This window comes from Microcaecilia unicolor, chromosome 2 (genome assembly GCF_901765095.1).
Source record: "Microcaecilia unicolor chromosome 2, aMicUni1.1, whole genome shotgun sequence".
Taxonomy (NCBI): domain Eukaryota; kingdom Metazoa; phylum Chordata; class Amphibia; order Gymnophiona; family Siphonopidae; genus Microcaecilia; species Microcaecilia unicolor.
The window spans coordinates 495,794,776-495,815,706 of NC_044032.1; the positions used below are offsets into that span (position 1 = coordinate 495,794,776).

Below are 20,931 nucleotides of genomic sequence, written 5' to 3' on the forward strand. Positions count from 1 at the left end.
TTATTTTTGTTTTGTTTTGTTAATGTGGTTCACGCACAATCATCCATTCCCAGCCAATTAAACATAAACAAAGGTTTTAGCAACATTGAATATAACAATGTTTCAGTAACTGATCAAATGAATTATTAATAGCCCTTTCCAGCCCAAAATACCCATTGCACCTGAATGAAACTCACCTTGAGCTACTACTGAAAAAGGAGTGAGCAAAATCCCCAAAACTAAATAATGCATCCAATTAATCACCAAATAGATAGTCATGTCCTAGTTAGTTTGTAAGTCTCATCTTAGAATCCAGGCCACCCTAAACTCCTGCAGTGACTCCAGATAGTTCAGGTCCAAGGCCTCTCAATTTTAGCTCAATGACTAGTAATGTTCTCCAGTATTATCGCCAGAGAACCCAGGTCACCCCTATTCCACATTCCAAAACCCATTTAGTTTCTGCTGAAACTCTGAAGGGCTCAACTTCCTCAGTGCACAGCTACAACAAAACCCTTACTCATAAACAACTTAACACACCCACTACAGGGACAGCAGTGGGAAAACCGCCCTCCCAACAATCTAAAAAAACACTGACCCTCCTATTAGGCTGCCCATGTTTTAGATAGAAACAGAGAAAAATGTAGGCGGATAAAGATCATATGGCCTATCCAGTCTGCCCATCCATGCCATCTTCTCTCCCTTTCACTCCCTTATAGATTCTAGTTCTCTTGAATTTAGATATCATTTAGTGCTTTTCTCTGAACTCCATCTGCAAAGGTTGGTCAGTATTCCAACCAGCTATCCTTTGTTATGAACTGATCATTTTTATGTATATTGTATCTTGAAGATATCTTGTTATGAGAAATGTCCTGCTTGGGATCCTTAAATCAGGAAAGTAAGGTCCCATATTGATGTTATCACTCTTACTACAGTTGTGTAATACTGCTGTGCTTCATAGATGACTTGCACTTTGGGGGAGATTCTATATATGGCACCTAAAAAATCGGTGCAATCTGTGCCGACTAAGCATATTCTATAAGCGGCGCCAAGAGTTAGACGTAGTGTATAGAATCTGCCTAGTTGGCATCCTAGCACCTAAAATTACGTGCATCCATTTACACCAATAAAAATGTGACGTAAATCCCGGTGCATAGATTTAGGTGCATTGGGATATAGTCTATAACTATGCACATAAATTTTAGAAGAAAACATTGTTCAAAATGAGACAGCTATAACTTGTTCATTCGATCTTTGACCTGAAAACCTTTGCCTTGCTCGTCCAGATGTTGATCCTGCCACACCTGGACTACTGCAACATCCTGTTTTTTTGCATTAAGTCCCAATACCTAAAGAGGCTACAGACAATACAAAATACAGCAGCATAACTGATTTTTAGACTAAAGAGATATGGCATAGTTTCACCATACTTGACTAAACTGTACTGGCTCCCCATGGCAAGAAGAATCAGGTTCAAAGCTGTTTGTATAATCTTTCATGTACTATATAGCTTCACATGTAGTCTCCTAATTAATGAATCATCATTGTGCTTAGCACGATCAATGAGACTCAAGGATCAACTGTACCTCTCCCGTCTACCACACAAGGGAACTTGATCTTTAGCTCTCTCTTCCCAGTATTAGGAACCACAATATGGAACTCACGTCCCATGGGCATTAGAACAGATTGCAACCACCAAAGCTTCAGGAAGAACTTAAAAACCATCTTGATCCCAAAGCCAAATAAATGACTGCCCAAATCCAAAGATCTCTCGAAATTCCTGAGACTCTTACGGACTTGATTATGATCTTCTGTTTTTCCCTCACTGACCATAGGCTGATCTTCTTACTTGTTGCCTATTAGAATCTTGATGTAAAATACACTAGTTACAAGCTAACATTTAATTGATGTAAACTGCACTGAACCCTGACTGGGAATTTAGCAGTATATAAGCCCTAGTTTGATTTGATCTTTAACCCCCACCTGCAGAAGCTCCAGGTGCAAGGCACTGTAGTCATCCAATCTAGTTAATAGCAAACTGCATCACCACTTACATATATATACAGTAGACACCAACTTTTCAAAACCATTTTAGGTGCCAAACATGACACAAATCACCCCTCCAGATGCAGTGAAGGAGTTTGTTCAATATTGGGGATGCTCAGGCACCCACTGCACTCATAGAACTGGCACCTATACAGGGAGCGAGCATGTAGTAATGCCCTTATTCACCCCTCTTCTCATCATTATAAACCTTATTTTTATTTTTACATTGGTATTTATTCCCATTTATCAATATGTTTGATTACAATAATACTGCTGTCTGTAACAATTTTTACCATTGATTTGTCCTTATTTGATTAATTCCAGCACCAATGCAAAGAACAAGGCATAGAAGAAAATTATGGCATTTGTTAATCATCCCACAAAAGAATGTAATTACACTGAAGGATATACAGTAGAGCAATTATTGTATTTGCAAGGTTTCACTCCCAATTTTCAAAATGAAAGGCTGTAAAAATAATTGTGACAGGTGTAATAGGATCTACTCTGCAAGGCTGTATTGCTTAGGTGCTCTGTGGAAATACTGTTAAAGTTTGATAGGTCTTTGACAGTCATTTTCCAGCTCAGGCTACAGTATAATCATTGATTTCTTCTGGAAATAAACTGCAGTAGTTTGTGGCATTTTGGGAGACTGGTAATATAGTATATCAATAGAAAAGTCAGTCCAGTCTGGACGAAGAGACTATTTCACTTTGTTGAATTGATGTGTGTGTGTTATCTCTATACAAAAAATGTTGTTATAAGTTGAGTATCATTTTAACAGAAGCTATTTCCATGTGCATGCTCATGGAGTAACAAAATCAGTTTACATGCCAAATATTCTTAGGGAGACCTCAAACCCACCAAATGGGCTCTGTTTAGAAGATGCACAATTTACTGCAAATTAACAAAATGGAAAACCAATTACAAATGTAAAGTTTTAGATGCAGCATCTGATGCCATGATTTAATTCTACAATCAGCATCATTGATAACAGTGTAATAGATATCTATCAATAACTAGGAAACATCTGTGTTTTATATATAATTTCAGGGCTTTGTATTAAACATTTTACAACAGAGGAAAGATTTTTTAGTCAGACTTTTTATAATCTCCCTAAGCTTATAAGAAGGCAAAGAGGCATATTTTCAAAGCACTTTGGGAGGCTAAGTTCCATAGGTTTCTATGGAACTTTGGGAGACTGTGAGATACACTTATTTTACTGAATTTGAGGACATGCTCCATCAATAAGCTCAAGGTGAGCTACAAAATACATACAGTATTTATGCATCTAATTCAAACAGAACAAATTTAATAAAATAATGCAATTACAATTTTCAATCACCATTACTTAATTGAATACTGAACCTTTATTTAAAATAAAACATTGAATTTACATTTAGCTAACACATTTCTGAAAATTCCAGACTCTCCAATGCATTTTAAAAGAGGAACAGCATGAGTACCTTGCAAATTCATAGGAATCTGAATCCACAGCTTAGGATCCATACACTCAAAAGCACAATTCAAGGCTGACACTAGTTTAATTCCATTTGGATTTTGAATCAAACCTTGTTGTGAAGACCTCAATTTCCTAGATGATTCCTAGGGTAAATAGATAGATAGATAGATAGATAGATAGATAGATAGATAGATAGATAGATAGATAGATAGATAGATAGATAAAGTTAGTTTAATATACTTGATAATTAACAGGCAGCTAATGTAGATGGAGGGGAGTAACCTAATCAGAAGATTTCTTTTTTGTTAAAAGCGCCGCTATATTTCTTAGCAATTGAAGTCTCTTCATCTGATATTTATGGAGATCGCAATACAGGGCACAACTGGCAGACTTGGCTAATTGCAGCACATCCTGGATCAAAGTACCTGGCTTTCACTCTTTACTGTCTTCAGATATCGTCCTTTTTAAAGACCTTGGATGAGATTTATTTTTTACTTAGAGAATTTTCGACAGACATCAGATTCAGCTCAAGCCACATTCAGGAGAGACACCTCGCTTTAATTTTTCACAGTCTGTATAATATGGTAACAGAGTAAAATAAAACGTTTCAAAACATTGGTTCTTTGCAGATTAAAACTTAAGACTCAAACAAATTTAAGTTACTTTTCAGTTATCTTGAAAAATAATAAAAAGAAGCAGTCTCTCGGCAGGTGCAAGGAATTATTAACATTGACAACCAAACCCTTAAAAAAAAACTTGCGGATTTACAGGACTAGTACAGTTAACAGACATTTATAGCCGTACCGGTAGCTGTGCTGATGTCAGTTCTACATCTTTATCTAAATGGTAAAGAATGCAAAACAGAGAATCAATTAAAACAATACATCTTGTTGATAGGATCTGTTAAAATATATAAATGACACGCACTGAGATTGACTTTTACTAGGGTTTGCTCCATAAACTAAGGAGCGTTACTTTCTCTTATAAGGGAACTTAAATTGCATACATTCAATGCATTAAACAAATCTGGAAAAGCAATGCAGATCTCAAGTTTTTTTTTTTTTTTTTGCATTCTTTTGTGAACAAAAATCATTCGTTTTGTTTTAGCTCTAGTTATAAAAAAAAAAAAACTCGTGCAAGAGGAAAAACTCCTTGTGAGACCAATATTTTTTTTAAAGGAATGCAATCCTTATTTATTTTCCTTTTCAAATAACTTCATGAATTGTCGGCACACCATTAGTAATTCGGAGATACATCATTATGGTTTTATTTAAAAATATTATAATGCACAGATATAAGGTCTTCACTAATATGCATGTTTTGAAATTAGTGGGAGGGGGTCACGGTTATATGTTTATACTGTTTTGTATATTTTGAAATTGAATAGGATTTATTTATCTCGAAATTAAAAAAAAATCATTGAATGTTCAAGCTTTAGATTCATTGCATTACGTACATTACAATATACAGCTGATACCTCATAATCGTTTTTTTCAAGTCCCACATTGTTCACGTTTACATAGATGAGTTTGAGTTTACAATTACCAACTGCAGCATAGTATGAAAAAAATACAAAGAAACGGTTTTCAATGTCATGAAGCTCATGATAAAGAAGTGTATACTTGTCTGATGTTTAATTAATCTGCAATGCAAACATTTACGTGAGATAACAGTAGCTTACGAACACCTGGCTCTATCTAGTCTAGAATTAAAAAAAAAAAAATCCGAAAGCAAAACACTTCAGAACATGTGTTTACCACAGCAAGGAGGAATCTCAAATCTCTCCCTAAATATTAGCGCTTTAGAAATGTTAAGTAGTAGTAAATATCGAACTTGGAGCACATATGCTAATAATAATAATAATATTGCACAAGAATGTGTCCCTTCTAGCTCTACACCAATATAAGATAGTCCTCTTCTTCCCTATCATATCATTTTCCCCACTGATGTTGTATGACCATTCTTCATTTAAAGGTTTATTCTAAACACATAGCCGTTGAAATCTCAGAACCGCCTCAAAATGTAAAGAAATTCTGTGACCTTTCTTTTTTTCCCAAGTTTACAATACACGTACAATTTACAAGGGCAGTGCTCAGAAAACTGATACACAAACATTCCACCAATGATGTAAGACTTTAAAACACACACACACTTTCACAGGCACAACATCTCACAAATGTCAGGTTACGGCCCAGATTAATAATACATCATTGGTCAGGGTTATGAGTTGCCAAATGGTTTTTGGTCTTTGAGCAGAAATAAAATTATTCAATATGGTCGTTAAGTAGAACCACCAGACAAATTTCGTCCGCCTTTTTAACAAACATATTTCGTTCATATGGTTATATTCAAGTTGCTTCAGCTGTGCTAACAGTGAATACATGAACTTACTCTTATGTCTCAGGTGTTTTCAGTGAAGTCTCGCGAGCGACCACCTATTCCGAGAGAGAGAAAATATTAATGACGCCTAAATAAAAACATGTGAGCTCCCCATTTACACTAATAATAGCACCTAAATGTGTAAGTCATCAAAGCAATAGAAACCATGCACACAATTTACTGTCTTCCATTACGGGGAATGTGTGGCGTTTAAGGTCAAAAGCAACTGGTTTTCTGCTAGACGGAACATTTCTCCGCCAGTGGAACAAGCGGTGCAGCAGCCCCGGGAAGAGAGATTGTGCTGCTGGGAAAGAAGTGACTATCCCCAGGCCCCAGCAGCACTGTCTGCACCGTGCTTCGCATCCGTCCCCAGCTCAAGCAGATGGAAAGACACAATCTCATTCATGCCAAGACATCTAGCCAGCTGCCCCCGTCAGCTTTTGGACCCTAAAATTTCCCCGCGACATAAGCTCCTCTGTCGTATCAGATCGATACGTTATGTCCTTACACTTTTCCATCAATATGCACGTTAAATAATTGTGTAATAGTATTGTTATTATTATGATTATATTAATTTCCAGATAAGATGTGTCACTTTTTTGGTTTCCCGAAAAAAAGTAGCATTTATTCCAATAAATCAAGCTGATTAGACTGACCTGATTAAGACCACCTTGCAATCTCACTGTTTTAGAAAGAGTCGAAATGGAAAGGTTAGAGTGCAATGTTTAGTCCCTGCCCGGCTAAAAACAGATCATTACAAAGCAAATGTAATGGAGGCGCAGGCGGCAGTGGGAGGGCACTGGGGGGGGGGGGGGGGGGGGGGGGGAAGGCAGCTAGACCCCAATCCCATAGTAAGAGGGATACGGCCAAGGATATGGTTACTATCCTTTTGAATCCTTCATTTTTATTAATATAAGAATGTTATATACCATTTGCCTGGATAATTCATCCAAAATTGCTCACACTAAAATCATAAAATTCATATAACAGAGAAACCACCATGAAACTGTTTTACCTTAACCTGTCGGACATGTTACTTAGGAAACACATGTGTTAAACTGTCATGCCGGTAACGCTATCTGCGACCTACAGAAGCCCGTTCACTTCCGCCTATTCCAGAAGAGCGGCCAGGCCATCCGTGTTAGGTATGATTTAGGAAAGGGTTAATAGAAGTCAGCTCTGTGGGTGCTGACTGCTGCGCACCCCCATTTTTGAGCAATCTCCTTCGTGGGTGTCTAGAGAGGGGTAAAATGGATCGTGTTTGGCAACCCCAATCATTTTGGAACGAAATTTGGCATGTATGGAAGGGTGCATTCCCCTCCCCAACATCCAAGCATAGGCATTTTGCTTCATAGTTTGGAAGCTGGACTTGGGTGCTTTTCTTGAATTTTGAGTACACGTTTTCTACCGTTTCTTTTGTAAAAATCCCCCCCCCCCCCCCCCCCCCCACACACACACACACACACATTGGCGGGGGAAGTGAGGCTAGGAGCAAAATTGTGAGCGCTATTGTTCTTTTTTTTTTCAAGTCAGTTTTATAATCTGGAATAATATGGTTCCAGTCCGTTCATTTTTCTTCCCGAATACCCTCCTTTCTGGGAATCTATTTCACTTAAAACAAAACAAACATGACCTGTCCTTTCATGTTACGAGCTCACGCTCCCCTTCTTTTGCTTCCAGTAGAAGCACTGACAGTGTGCCAAGCAAGAAAGTTGCAGCAGGGCACTGACCTGGGGCGCAGAGCCAACCAGTTATCAGATTCAATGTCCAGTCCTTATTATTCCCCGGGGAGGAGGCACAGATGCGAGAGGAGCAGGCTATGACCTCACAGCCAGATGGGCCAATCAGAGATCAGAGGAGTGTGGTCTGGGCTTTCCCGCACCGGTGCACTTAGATTTGCTCTCTAATTGACCTAAATAAAAGCGTCTGAATGAGAGGCCTGCCCGCCCCCCGCCGTCAGAGTGAGCTCAGCGCCAGCATTTCGCCTCCTTTGCCCCCGATCCACCAACTCCCCCTCCTTTTTTTTTTTTAATATGTATGTTATTTTTCCCCCCACCGAGTTGCTTTCGTTTGAGTCACCCAGTTACCTTTTGGAGTACGCCAATCAGAGAATAATGCACGCTTGCCTTTGTAAAAGCGTTTAACTTGCCTGACGTTTTGATTACCTGATGATCGCTTTCTACTCCAGTCCCGGCGCCCTGGCCGCAGTTTAGCTCTCTCTCTCCCTCTCATCCTCAGACAGCAGTCGATCGGTGTTCAGAGCATAACTACCACTGACCCGGGACGGATTCTGCGCGCAGCCAGTCTCTGGATCCGACACCGGTACTGGATCTGTCATTTGTCCTGCGTCTGTCCCTTTGACTTCGGCCTCGAGCCACCATGCCGGCCGAAGTCCCCGAGCGCCGGAATTCACCCTCGGCCAGGGTTTCTTCCTTCTTTATCGAGAATCTGCTGGGGAGCGAAGGAAGGCATAGCCGAGGCGAGAGGAAGCTCGAAAGCCCAGAGTCTGGGCAAAAGGAGATATCCGGACACTCCCCAATCTATTGCCAGGTCTCTCCTTTCGGCTTTAGCAGAGCCCAGGACTTCTCTCTTCGTGGGGAGAATACGGTGGACTGGTACAGGAGGGCGCAGGCCACATTTATAGGATGCACTAGCCCCGACAGTAAGTTTTCTTCCTTTTCACTTGACTGATTTGAAATGATTTCATGGCTTAAAACGAGGTCAACACTTCTCTCCCTCTTCGCTAGAAGGGGCTAAGAGAGCCAATTGCTATCGGAAGGAATTTGTTTTCATTTTTCCCCACGGAAGAGACTGTTCTTTTGAGTTCCAAAAATTGATTCCTAATGTTGGACATTTGTCCTTACAAAACTGTGCTGACGTGTTCCGCCAACATTTCAAGATGTTTGAGGGTGCCAAGTTAGCCTTAAGTTAGCCCAATAAAAAAAGTATCACTTTATGTTCTTTTTTTGTTTATTTTAAAACACAATTACCTCTTTCTGGACATAACAAGCTTGCTTAATATTGGGGTGTTCAGTACCCTAGCAGGCTCATTTTCAAAGCACTTAGCCTCCCAAAGTTCCATAGAAACCTATGGAACTTAGCCTCCCAAAGTGCTTTGAAAATATGCCTCACTGTCACCTACAGAGCTGCCTTTTATTCCAATAGATGCAAATTGGATGGCATAATTCATAGCAATATATAAAGTACTCTGTTTCTCTGTATAAGCTACTTGCTAGGAAGGACAAGCGAAGGCAGAAACAAACAAATATATATATATAAATATAATCTCACTTTAGTGCTATTTCCCTAGAAAGTGTATGACATTTGGTGTACTGTAGTTTTAATAGACTATCAAAAACCTGATGCACAGTACTCAAGTCGCTTTACGTCTGTATAGAATTTACTATGCATTATTACCACAAATGTAGGGATTTTTGTTTCCCCAAAATCGCGAGAAAATTACTGGGCGGTTGGGAAATACCGGATATAAACTTGGTAATTAAATAAACTTGACAGCAATTTTCATATAATCTACGCAAAATACTTAGAGGCATATTTTCAAAGCACTTTGGGAGGCTAAGTTCCATAGGTTTCTATGGAACTTTGGGAGGCTAAGTGCTTTGAAAATATGCCTCTATGTACTGCAGAGCACAATGAACGTTCAGTCTGTTATGATACACCATTTTGATCGTTATCATTCCGTAATGGTTAAAAAAAAAAACAGTGGGCATGCGATTTTGGCTTGAATTAATGTAGTCCAGGACAAAACCCTCCAGCCATTACTTAAATGTTTTCGATTAAGAATATTATACAATGTTCACAATGTGAAAATATAGACCGAAAGATCAAATAGAAATAGAGTTGCTCAGGCCATTTCCTTGGGCTGCACTAGGATAAGTCTGTGACAGATTTGTGGCAGCAATTTTAAAAAGATCTTAGATGCGAGTCCCAGTCCTTTGTGCTATCCGAAAGTAGTTCAACAAGTTCCTTATCTGACATCCATATTGAAAGTTCTGCGTCGCTATTTTTCGTCATTTCAATTTTTTTTTTTTTAAAGGGAAAGAATTTACCCTTTACTTTGTATGAAAAGTTCACTTTCGAGGCCTAGTCTGTTTATTGTAAAAACGGAAATGAACTAAGCCAAAATCGCGTGCTCACTTTTTTTTTTAACCATTACGGAATGATAACGATCAAAATGGTGTATCATAACAGACTGGACGTTCATTGTGCTCTGCAGTGCTAAGCATTTTGCGTAGATTATATGAAAATTGCTGTCAAGTTTATTTATTACCAAGTTTATATCCGGTATTTTCCAACCGCCCAGTAATTTTCTCGCGGTTTGGGGGGGGGGGGGGGGGGGGGGGGGGAATCCTTCATTTGTGGTAATAATGTGAACATTGTATAATAGTCTTAATCGAAAACATTTAAGTAATGGCTGGAGGGTTTTGTCCTGGACTATATTAATTCTCTATTCCTTCACAGTTCTTTCAACAAATTAAGACATGAATCTATATTATACATTATTTTGTGTAGCTTATTGGAAGCGCGGTCTAAAATTTATAAATAAAAGTACAGAATTAAGGAGAAATGGAAATATATGCACTGACAATGCAATGCAGTTTTCAACTTGAATTACTGTTGAGAGAGAGAAATGATCACAATGGTATGCCTAGAAAGGAGAAATGTTTCATTTGTCTGCTGTTAATTGTTCTCAGTAGAGGGGAACGAGTTCTTAGACGATGCGAATGGAAAAGAATCACGTTTGTTTATTTCTTCCTTATTTTTCTGAATTTGTATTCAGATTTTGTAAAGTTAACAAAACAACAAATTGAGTATTCATTTATGATAATATGCAATAGACAGTGACTGCTTAATGAGGGCAAGAAACTGAGTAATCTGGTTGTTAATCTCTGCTATTGTTAAGTTTCAAATGTATACTGAATGTCTTTTTCTCAATTCAAATGAATTACTTGGAGGAAGGGGATTTGATTTGTTATTTTTATTTATACCCCTTTAGCTCCCCTTCCAAGAGCAGTATGGGTGGGGAGGGTGATTGGGATTTAGCTGAGGCATTTCTCCTAGCTCAAGGCCAGTTACTTTGAGGTACAGAGTAGTGTCATGTCTGCCTTCTCCTTTCTATATATCATTTCAAGGTGTCTTCATATGGACCGATGTTTCTAAACCTTTTTTTTTTTCATATTTTCTGTCTATAGAAAACAACTTATTAAACAAAACCCTAACTAAAAGTCAAAAGGCATGGTAAATGGGGGTGATATGTTTAGAAAAGGGGAGGGTGTGGAGGGAAAAGAATCTGACTGCTTGCCAAACTAGACCATTTTCCTTTTCTGTTCTTCAGTCAGTGACTGCGATTCTCCGGAAATTGTGGAGGCAGCGGAGAGGCCGGAGGTGCCAGGAGACGGGCGAGAAGAGGAAGAGGAGGAGGGCGAGGAGGAGGAGGAAGAGGGGGGAGGAGGAGGAGGAGAGCGGGCACCGGCACTGGATTCCAGGTCCAGCTCCTGTCGCAGGAAGAAGACGCGCACGGTGTTCAGCCGCAGCCAGGTCTTCCAGCTGGAGTCCACCTTCGACATGAAGCGCTACCTGAGCAGCTCGGAGAGGGCGGGGCTCGCCGCCTCCTTGCACCTCACCGAGACCCAAGTCAAGATCTGGTTCCAGAACCGCAGGAACAAATGGAAGAGGCAGCTAGCCGCCGATCTGGATGCCGCAAGTCTCTCGCACTCGGCCCAGAGGATCGTCAGGGTGCCCATTCTCTATCACGAGAGCTCACCCGCTGCCAGCACTCTGGGCTTCACCCTGCCTCGTCTCTCTCCTCCCCTTGTCAGCTTTTCCAGCCCCGGGAACTACCCGCTGGCCGCTTTTCCTTTTCTAAGATCTCAGATGACTGGACTCGTTTGAAACACACCAGTTGCCCCCCAGAACTGAAGTTTGGGGGTTTCCCTTCCAGATTTTGTGTTTTTTTAAATGACATCTACCACTTGATTTTATGCATTTTGACTTTAAAACAGTGCAATAACTTCAACTTTGGGGGTAAACTATGACAGCAACCCAGTGCCACAAAGAACTCTGCTTACACCCAAAGAAAAGACGGTATATGGAATGTATTAATTCCATCCTTTGAACATTTTTTCAACACTTTCATGTTCCTTATTATATCTATGGGTTAACAGCGAAATCATAGTAGCCCTTTATAGTAGGTTTAATGTTTTCCCTATAAACAAACTTCTTAGGTAAAGTTAGCCTGTAGATTTTGAGCATGAACAGATTTACAATTAATGGTGACCGAGCAGATCTAGTCGAAATGAAAACAAATCTGTAACAAAAACAAAATTTTAATCACCACATCACTTAATTCTTTTGATTTTTGGTTTCAACTGGGACCCTTTCTTAACAAAGCTATTTGGTTTATAACAAGGAGCTAAATCCTGTGGTTTACTTGTGAGAAGGCAGTTTTGGACACCCCAGACTTTTCTTGGAATATAATGGTAGAGACAGATTTAATTCAAACACCTCCACAGTTTTAGGAAAAAAAACACAGGAACTTAAAAGGGATAGAAGGGTTATTTTTCTGAGGGAAGGCTTGTCAGGTTAGGGCTCTTAAGCTTGGAGAAGAGATACATGAGACTGGGAAGGACAAAAACATGTAAAAATAATGAGTGCTGTGGAATAAATTAATAGGGAATAATTATTTACCCTCTGAAATACATGCCAGGACTAGGAGACGACACATGAAAATAATCGGTAACACATGTCACAAACTGAGAAAAGTGTTCTTTCAATCACTGCATAATTAAGCTTTGGCAAATGTTGCTGGAGGATTTGATTAAAACCAGTAATACAGTTGTGTTAAAAATAAAAAAGTTTGGAAGCTACTGGATGACAGATTTAACAGGTATATAAATACCTAAGGATCAACACCACTTATTGCTGGGAACTGGGGTGAACACTGAACTGCTCTCTCCCTGAGGATCTCTTGCATACTTCTAGGTGAACCAGAATGACTCCTGTAAAAAAAAAAAAAAAATGTTGACTAATGTTCTGATCCGGTGTTGCATATCTGAAGTTTAGCCCTTAGACTTTGGTCTTGTCTCAGACGAGCCTGATGTGCAAAGCTTACCGTGATGGCAATGTTTTCTTTTAGACTGGTTGTAGCCAGTCTAAAACAAATGTTATTTAGTGTCTAACGCACAAAGCAGGGGTGTAGCCAGACTTCGGCGGGAGGGGGGTCCAGAGCTCGAGGTGAGGGGGCACATTTTAGCCCCCCCCCCGGATGGCGCTGACCCCCTCACCGCTGCTGCCGCCACCACCAACAACAACTTTGACCCCCCCCCCCCCCCCGCCGATGACTCTCTCGACCTCTTCCTGCCGCCAACCCTCCCCCGCCATCGGCTACCTTTGCTGGCGGGGGACCTCAACCCCCGCCAGCCGAGGTCCTCTTCTTCTGGCGCAAGGACGTCAGACTCATAGAAACAGAACAAAGCCTTGCCCCGGAAGAAGAGGACCTCAACTGGTGGGGGTTGGGGTCCCCCCGCCAGCAAAGGTAGCCGATGGCTAAGGCGGGAGAGGGGGGTCGAGAGGGTTGTCGGCAGGGGGGTCCAGGGCCAAATCTATAGGGGCCCAGGCCCTTGTGGCCCCAACTAGCTATGCCACTGGCACAAAGGGGTTCTGTGTCCCTTTTACGGTGTCTCATAGCAGCTACCGATAACCCTATGAAAATATATTAAGTGCATAAGTAATGCCACACTGGGAAAAGACCAAGGGTCTATTGAGCCCAGCATCCTGTCCACGACAGCGGCCAATCCAGGCCAAGGGCAAGCTTCCCAAATGTACAAACATTCTATACATGTTATTCCTGGAATTGTGGATTTTTCCTAAGTCCATTTAGTAGTGGTTTATGGACTTGTTCTTTAGGAAACCATCTAACCCCTTTTTAAACTCTGTTAAGCTAACCGCCTTCACCACATTCTCTGGCAACGAATTCCAGAATTTAATTATGCATTGGGTGAAGAAAAATTTTCTCCGATTTGTTTTAAATTTACTACACTGTAGTTTCATCGCTTGCCCCCTAGTCCTAGTATTTTTGGAAAGCGTGAACAGACGCTTCACATCCACCTGTTCCACTCCACTCATTATTTTATATACCTGTATTATGTCTCCCCTCAGCCGTCTTTTCTCCAAGCTGAAAAACCCTAGCCTCCTTAATCTATTACAACAGGATCATCAGTATTAAAATGAGCATTCTGTATGATGCACAGAAAGAAACCTACGTTTAACGTGCTAGATTGTCCAGTAGGTCAGGAACTATCAGGGAGGAGCCTTCTTCATCCAAGCTGGAAATTCTTTGGTTGGCCCCCTGTCTAGTTCCCTTCTCTCTTCATCCTTTGCCTCTCGATCACCCTCCAGCCTGAGTCAAGGAGCCCTCCCCTCCTTCTGATGCTCTGCTGAGCTTTTTTTTCTCCTGCCACAGTAGCTGTGAGGATGGGGGGGAGGGAGGGAAGAGAACAAACCTTGGAGCCCCGCTAATTTTATAAGCAGGAGCTCTGAGTTTTTGTCCCAATGACGGAGACCCGAAGATGAAGGTGAGCTTTTATTGTGAGTGGAGGAGCTCTCCCCCTCCCCCCCCCCCCCCCCCACCATGTCTGGTCCTGGAAAAAACTGCATTCTGTTCTGCACATGTGCAGAATTTCCAGGCATCTCATTTGCATGCCATCCCCTTTGTGCATCTGTCATGGTTTGTGAGTTGATAAGTTCACCTGCAGCTGCTGTATTTAATGGTGACTTTTGTGCATCGTCCCCTCAGTCCTTAATAGCCACCAGCAGATTAGGTTTGCAAGATACCCTTAATGAATATGAATGAGAGAACTTTGCATGCCTACTACCTCCACTGTATGCAGATTTCTTTCATACATATTCATTAGGTGTATCCAGAAAATCTGGCCCTTTGGCAGCCCTCAAGGATGGGCATTGAAGACCAAGACCTTAGCCTTTGGCTATTTTGTTCCCTGGCAATTACTATTCTTTTGGACTGATGACAGAATTAGAAAATAATTGACAGGGGTTTTTTTTTTGTCCATTTCAAAAATCCTCTCTCAGCTCAGTCTTGGTGTTTACTTCATAAGCTTATATGTTTATTTTTCATACTTTCAAAAAAAATGATTTCTTATGCATGTGATAGAGCAGTCACACAACTTTGATTCCTAATTCTAGACAATTTTTGTAAAACAAAATGTTCAACCTGTTTAATACAGTAAAAGAATTACCAAAGATTTAAATAATTATGTTATTGTATTCATTGAAAACCAATAAAAAGGTAGTAGCTGATGTGGCAGCTATCCATATTGATCTGATTAAAGATTACTCCTGCTTAACTGCTTCATGTTTGAAGCTGACAGCACCTACATTGCTGAATGTTTGTACTGGAAACAATTATAAAATGACAGTGTGCTAACAACAATCTTTGGAACTTCAATTACTACAGCTAACCTACAGGGAGAAATAGATATTAAACCTATTTTTTTTCTAAAACATATGATAAAAGTTTTTGGTGTGGAAATTCATGCTTTGTTCTTTGTATAAAAGAGAAACCAAATGCCCATGAAAACTGCAATGCTAGTAAGATCCTTCAAATTGTTACCCTATTTGGGGTCTCTTTATTAATCGAGGTAACTGGCATCACCTTTGCCCCGCCCACTTCCAAAGATTCCTACAATAAACATACACATACACAAGAGCATGATTTAAACTTGGCTGCAGCTTTATTCAGAACAGAAACAAGCCCAAGCTACCTGTCAGGTTAACCTTGTATAATGTAAAGTAAATGACTGCAGATAAAGACCTGAACAGTACATACAATCTGCCCAACAAGATAAACTCATTTTACGTGGTATGTAATACTTTATATGTACCCGAGTTTGATTTGTCCCTCCCTTTCTCATGGCACAGACCATAAAAGTCTGCCCAGCACTGGCTTTACTCTCCAAATACCGGTGTCGCCACCCAATCTCCGCTAAGATTCCGTAGATCCATTCCTTCTAAACAGGATTTCTTTGTGTTTATCCCATGCATGTTTGAATTTAATTACCATTTTCATCTCCACCACCTCTCGCAGGAGGGCATTCCACGTATCTACCACCCTTTCCGTGAAAAAATACTTCCTGACATTACTCCTGAGTCTGCACCCCTTCAACCTCAATTCATGTCCTCTAGTTCTACCACTGTCTCATCTCCGGAAAAGGTTCATTTGCGGATTAATACCTAATTCCCAAAATTCCAGATAACCACCCACAATACAAACTCAAGCTGTCACCGAAGCAGATCCAAAACCCCAATCCATAGTTCATGCCATGCTACTAGCTGTGAAGAACCAGATCCCCAGCCTTGATTCCCACCAAGCCTATATCATTATAAACATGCAAAAAATTTCACTCAACCACCAACAAAGCATAAAACTAGTCACTCTTACAGGCTCATTCGCTCAGGCACCTTCTACCCTGCCACAACAACATACCCCCAATTAGAACTGAACAAATATAAACCAATGGGAGGGAAGCAAGCTCAGTAGGGGCAAACCTCACAAGACAAGCAAACAGCCAAGAGATCTGGATCCTGCTGAAACACAGTCCCTCACATGTCCCCCTCCCATATCTCCTAACATTCCTTGCTGCCTGCCAGTCCCCAGCAGGCAGTTCTAATTTCAAAAGGAATCCCCCTCCCCTGGTCCCAACACTTGCTCTCCACTCAGTCCCCACTCCCTCCATATCCCCAGACAGTGCTTTTAGTCTCAGAACCAGACCCTGCTTAAAATTGGCTCTAGCCTCTAGGGACAAGGCTCGCCTGCCCCGCTCAAATCCTTAGAGAGATTTTATTTCTTACAGTTTTTTTAGGAAAGGGGACCCAAAAGGGTGTGTGTGTGACCTTGGGCAAGTCACTCAACCCTCCATTGCCCCAGATACAGAAACTTAGATTGTGAGCTCTCTAGGGACAGAAAATGTACCTGCACATATTGTGTACAGCACTGTATACATCTAGTAGCACTTTAGAAATGATTATTAGTAGTAGTATTTTCATTCCCTTTGGTTTTCCCTGCAACAATTTATCTGCTTAAATTGTTTGTCCATCCCACTATTCCACTTCCCTTCTTCTCTGTTAGGCCTGTAATGGGGAGTTTCACACAGCTGTCCGCAAAGCCTAGCGTGACTGTTTTAGTCATCAGATTAATACTGCAGCCAACTATCCCCATGCTCTTTTTAACATTGTGAATCGTCTCTCCCTTTCCTTCATGTTTCTCCCTCATAAGGCCCTTGCCCCTATCCTCCTCTCTTGCAGGTATCTGGAAATCGAAAACGCTCTCTTTGTGCAAATCTCTTTTGTCTTCCTCCTCTAATATGTCTTCGCTTCCCTCTCCTCAGAACCCTACCTCGTTCTTCTCTTTGTCATCTCAGGTCTCCACTTGGCCATTTTCTGCCTTCCTACTATGACCTCACCCACTCATACCCTTCAAGTACTTAATCCTTCCTTTTCCCCACTGGATCCCTGGCCTGCTTTCTTGGTCAAATATTTCTCCTCTGTTCTTTCTCCTCTTCTTCTCCTGCTCATCAACCTCAGTCACTCAGAAGCATATGTGCCCTCCATTTGGAAGCATGCCATAACCACCACCTCCTCAAAAAAAAATAATCTTGATCCCAGAGTCTGTTCTAATTTTCACCCTATCTCTAACCCCCCCCCCCTTTTTTTTTTTCTAACATCCTTGTGAAACTTGTTCTTTATCAATTAGGTACCTTCCTGGAAAGAACTCTTGCTTTTCACCCTTAACAGGTGGGTTTTTGTCATGGTCACAGCACTGAGTCCCTTCTGCTAGCTCTTCACAACAATATCCGCTGTCACTTGACCATCAGTCTACTATTCTGGTCTCTTCAGACCTCACATTGGCCTTTGATCTTGTTGACTACTCTTTATTGCTGTGCAGATTTCGCACACTGGGGGTTTCCGGTCTTGTATTATCCTGGTTTTCCAACTATCTATCCAATCATACTTTTCAGATCACTCACCAGAGCATTCAATCCGCCACCTTCCCTGTCCTTTCTGGTGTTTCCCAAGGTTCTATTCTCTTTCCCATACTCTTCAATGAATACCTTGACCCTCTGCTTTTAATTATTCAAAGCCAAGGCTGCACACCTTATTGTTACTTATTTTACAGCATCCCACATCTGTTTCGCCTCTTGATACTTGTCTCACCCGAGTCTCTCAGTGACTGCAGGATCATTAGCTGTTCTTTAACACTTCTAAATGTGAAGCTTTCCATTTTCCTAACCCGCTTATCTCTCCCTCTTGTTCTACTCTGAACAATCTCGCTCTCACTTTTCATGATACAATTAAGATTCTCGGTGTGATATTTGACTCAAAGCTTTCTTATAAGCCACAGATTGGTCCAGTAATTCACATGGCATTCTTTGCTGTGCATCACACATTTTCACTTTGTCCTACTTCTTCTGCATACCCTTCTCCTTGGTCTTCTAATTTCTCAATTGGATTACTGTAACTATTCACTGATCTCCCATTGTCGTCACTCAAACATTTGCAACTTATTCAGTCTACTGCTATTAAGCTTCTGCACTGTGTGCGTTGCTTTGATCAAGTTACTCCTCTTTGTGTTGAACATTGGCTTCCTGTCTCAGCTCGCATTCAATTCAAGATTCTTCTGTTCATGTTTAAAGGCTGCTTTCTGTCTGCCTATGCCTACTTTTGATCTCTTATGTACCACCTCATGCTCTCCGTTCCTCCTCCTCCAACCTCTTGAACCTTCCTTCTCCCCAGTCCCTCTGCTGCAATATCTCTTGTGAGGACTCTTTCTGCTACCTTGGTCCCTCCTTCTGGAATTGCCTTCCTGCTCACCTTTGATCAAAGGCTTCCCTTCTCAAATTCAAGTCCTTTCTCAAAACCAACTTCTTCTCTAAAGCTTTTAACTCCCCTTCTTCAAAATATGCTTTCTCTTCACTCTCTTCTTTTCATTTTTTAAAAATCTTATGTTAACTGCCTAGCTGACTTCACCACCTCCTTTGCAGTATATCAAGCATGGTGAATAAATAAACTAAATAAATAGAATACTGTCAGTTATGTGCATAACTGCCAGTATTTGGATGCGAGTATTTACAGTAGCCATTAACATGGCGTAAGTGTTAACACCTAGATTTAGGCATCAAATTGTGGACTTACACTAGTATTCTATAATGGCAACTATGTGTAATATTGCTGTTATTGAATTGGCGCTTAGCGCTCTTTCTGAATTGAGCCCAATGGGCCAGCACTATTTTATAAAGGGTGCTCTGGGATGATTGCTCTTTATAGAATACTATTGGTCACCAAAGTTAATGCTCAATTTTGAGTATGAGGACTTACACCAAATGAAACCAGGTATAAATCCTGGCATGTAACTTGGGCACACTGGCGGGATTCTATAATACTGCATGCAATAGAAAATTTCTGGAACCACCTTGACCACCCATGCCCTGCCCATGGGAATGCCCCCTTTGCATTTGTGTGCAGATACACTTAGGCACTATCCTATAACTGGGTGTGTAAGTGTATTTCCATGCTGATCTGCTGTTTCAGTCCCATTTCAGCGCCTTGCATCCACTGGAACAAATTTCCATGCCAAAATTTGGGTATGGAATTAAAGCTTAAGTTTAGGTGTCATAAGAACTTAAGTGTTGCCATACTAGCACAGACCAAAGGTCTATCTAGCCTAATATCATGTTTCAAACAGTGGCCAATTCAGGTCACAGGTACCTGGCAAGATCCCAGAACACTAAAACAAATTTTATACTGTTTATCCTAGAAATAAGCAGTGGATTTTTTCAAGTCTATCTTAATAATGGCTTATGGACTTTTGTTTTAGGAAACAAGCCAAACCTTTTTTTAAACCCTGCTAAGCTAACTGATTTTACTATAATTGCTGTAAACAAATTCCAGAATGTAATTACACGTTGAGTGAAGAAATATTTTCTCTGGTTTGTTTTAAATATATTATTTAGTAGCTTTATGGGCCCCCCTAGTCCTAGTATTTTGGGAAAGAGTAAACAAGCAATTCATGTCTACCCAATCTGCTCCACTCAGTATTTTATAGACCTCTATCATATCTCTCCTCAGACATCTCTTCTCCAAGCTGAAGAGCCCTAGTCACTTTAGCCTTTCCTCATAGGGAAATCATCCCATCCCCTTTATCATTTTTTGTTGCCCTTTTTCTATACCTTTTCCAATTCCACTATATCTTTTTTTGAGATGCAGTGACCAGAATTGCACACAGTATTCAAGGTGCTATTTATAAAATTTTCCCCTAAGTGTGCATAATGCATTCTCTTATTCCCAGGCAACATTTATTTCTAATGAGATCCTATTCCTAATAGTTTTACACTCTTATGAAATAAAAAAAGTGTGTCTTTCTTTTTATTGTGATCACATCTTTTGATTCCGCAGATTCTTCATTCCATAATCTCTTTTATAATGTTAATGTGGTAAAGGTGATGAACCTTAATTTTTCAATTAAGGTAATTTCAGCCATTTCTTTATTTATTTAGATTGGGGGGGGGGGGGGGGGGGTGGCTAGCCACTTTTCAAAACAATGAGAGTTCCTCGATAAGAACCATAAATTAGCACAATAGAGGGATTATTGACAGTTCATTAAATTTTATGGCTAAATAATATTATCTTTAAAGAAATTACTAGCACTTAAGCTGTATAACACACACTGCAGCTCAGCAGGCATTTTATGGTGGAGGGGGACGATAACTCAAAATTTAACAGCATGGGAAGGTGCCCATGCCCTCCTCTTGTGATCCCTCACCCCCAGCTTAGCATAAATAGGTAACAAATATGCTAGTAATGAGGTAAAAATCTAATGCATGCATTAATTAAAACTAATTGTCATGGCAGTAACAACAACATGCCAGCTCTAGACAGAATTTGCATGGGATCAGTTTTCAAAAAATGTTTCCATAATTTTCATTTTGAAGTCAAAATATATAAAAAAAGAAATTCATATACCACATTAATGGGGAAAG

The 20,931-nt window shown here is 40.5% G+C and overlaps 1 protein-coding gene across 1 annotated transcript; it reads left to right on the top strand.

Annotated features, from left to right (window-relative positions):
- Nucleotides 1-8,239: 8,239 nt before the first annotated feature.
- On the top strand, nt 8,240-12,070 carry HMX1 (H6 family homeobox 1). Its single transcript, XM_030192586.1, has 2 exons — nt 8,240-8,522; nt 11,217-12,070. Exons 1-2 carry the CDS (start codon nt 8,240-8,242, stop codon nt 11,771-11,773), a joined length of 840 nt encoding a protein of 279 aa, XP_030048446.1. The 3' UTR covers nt 11,774-12,070.
- The last annotated feature ends 8,861 nt before the right edge of the window (nt 12,071-20,931 follow it).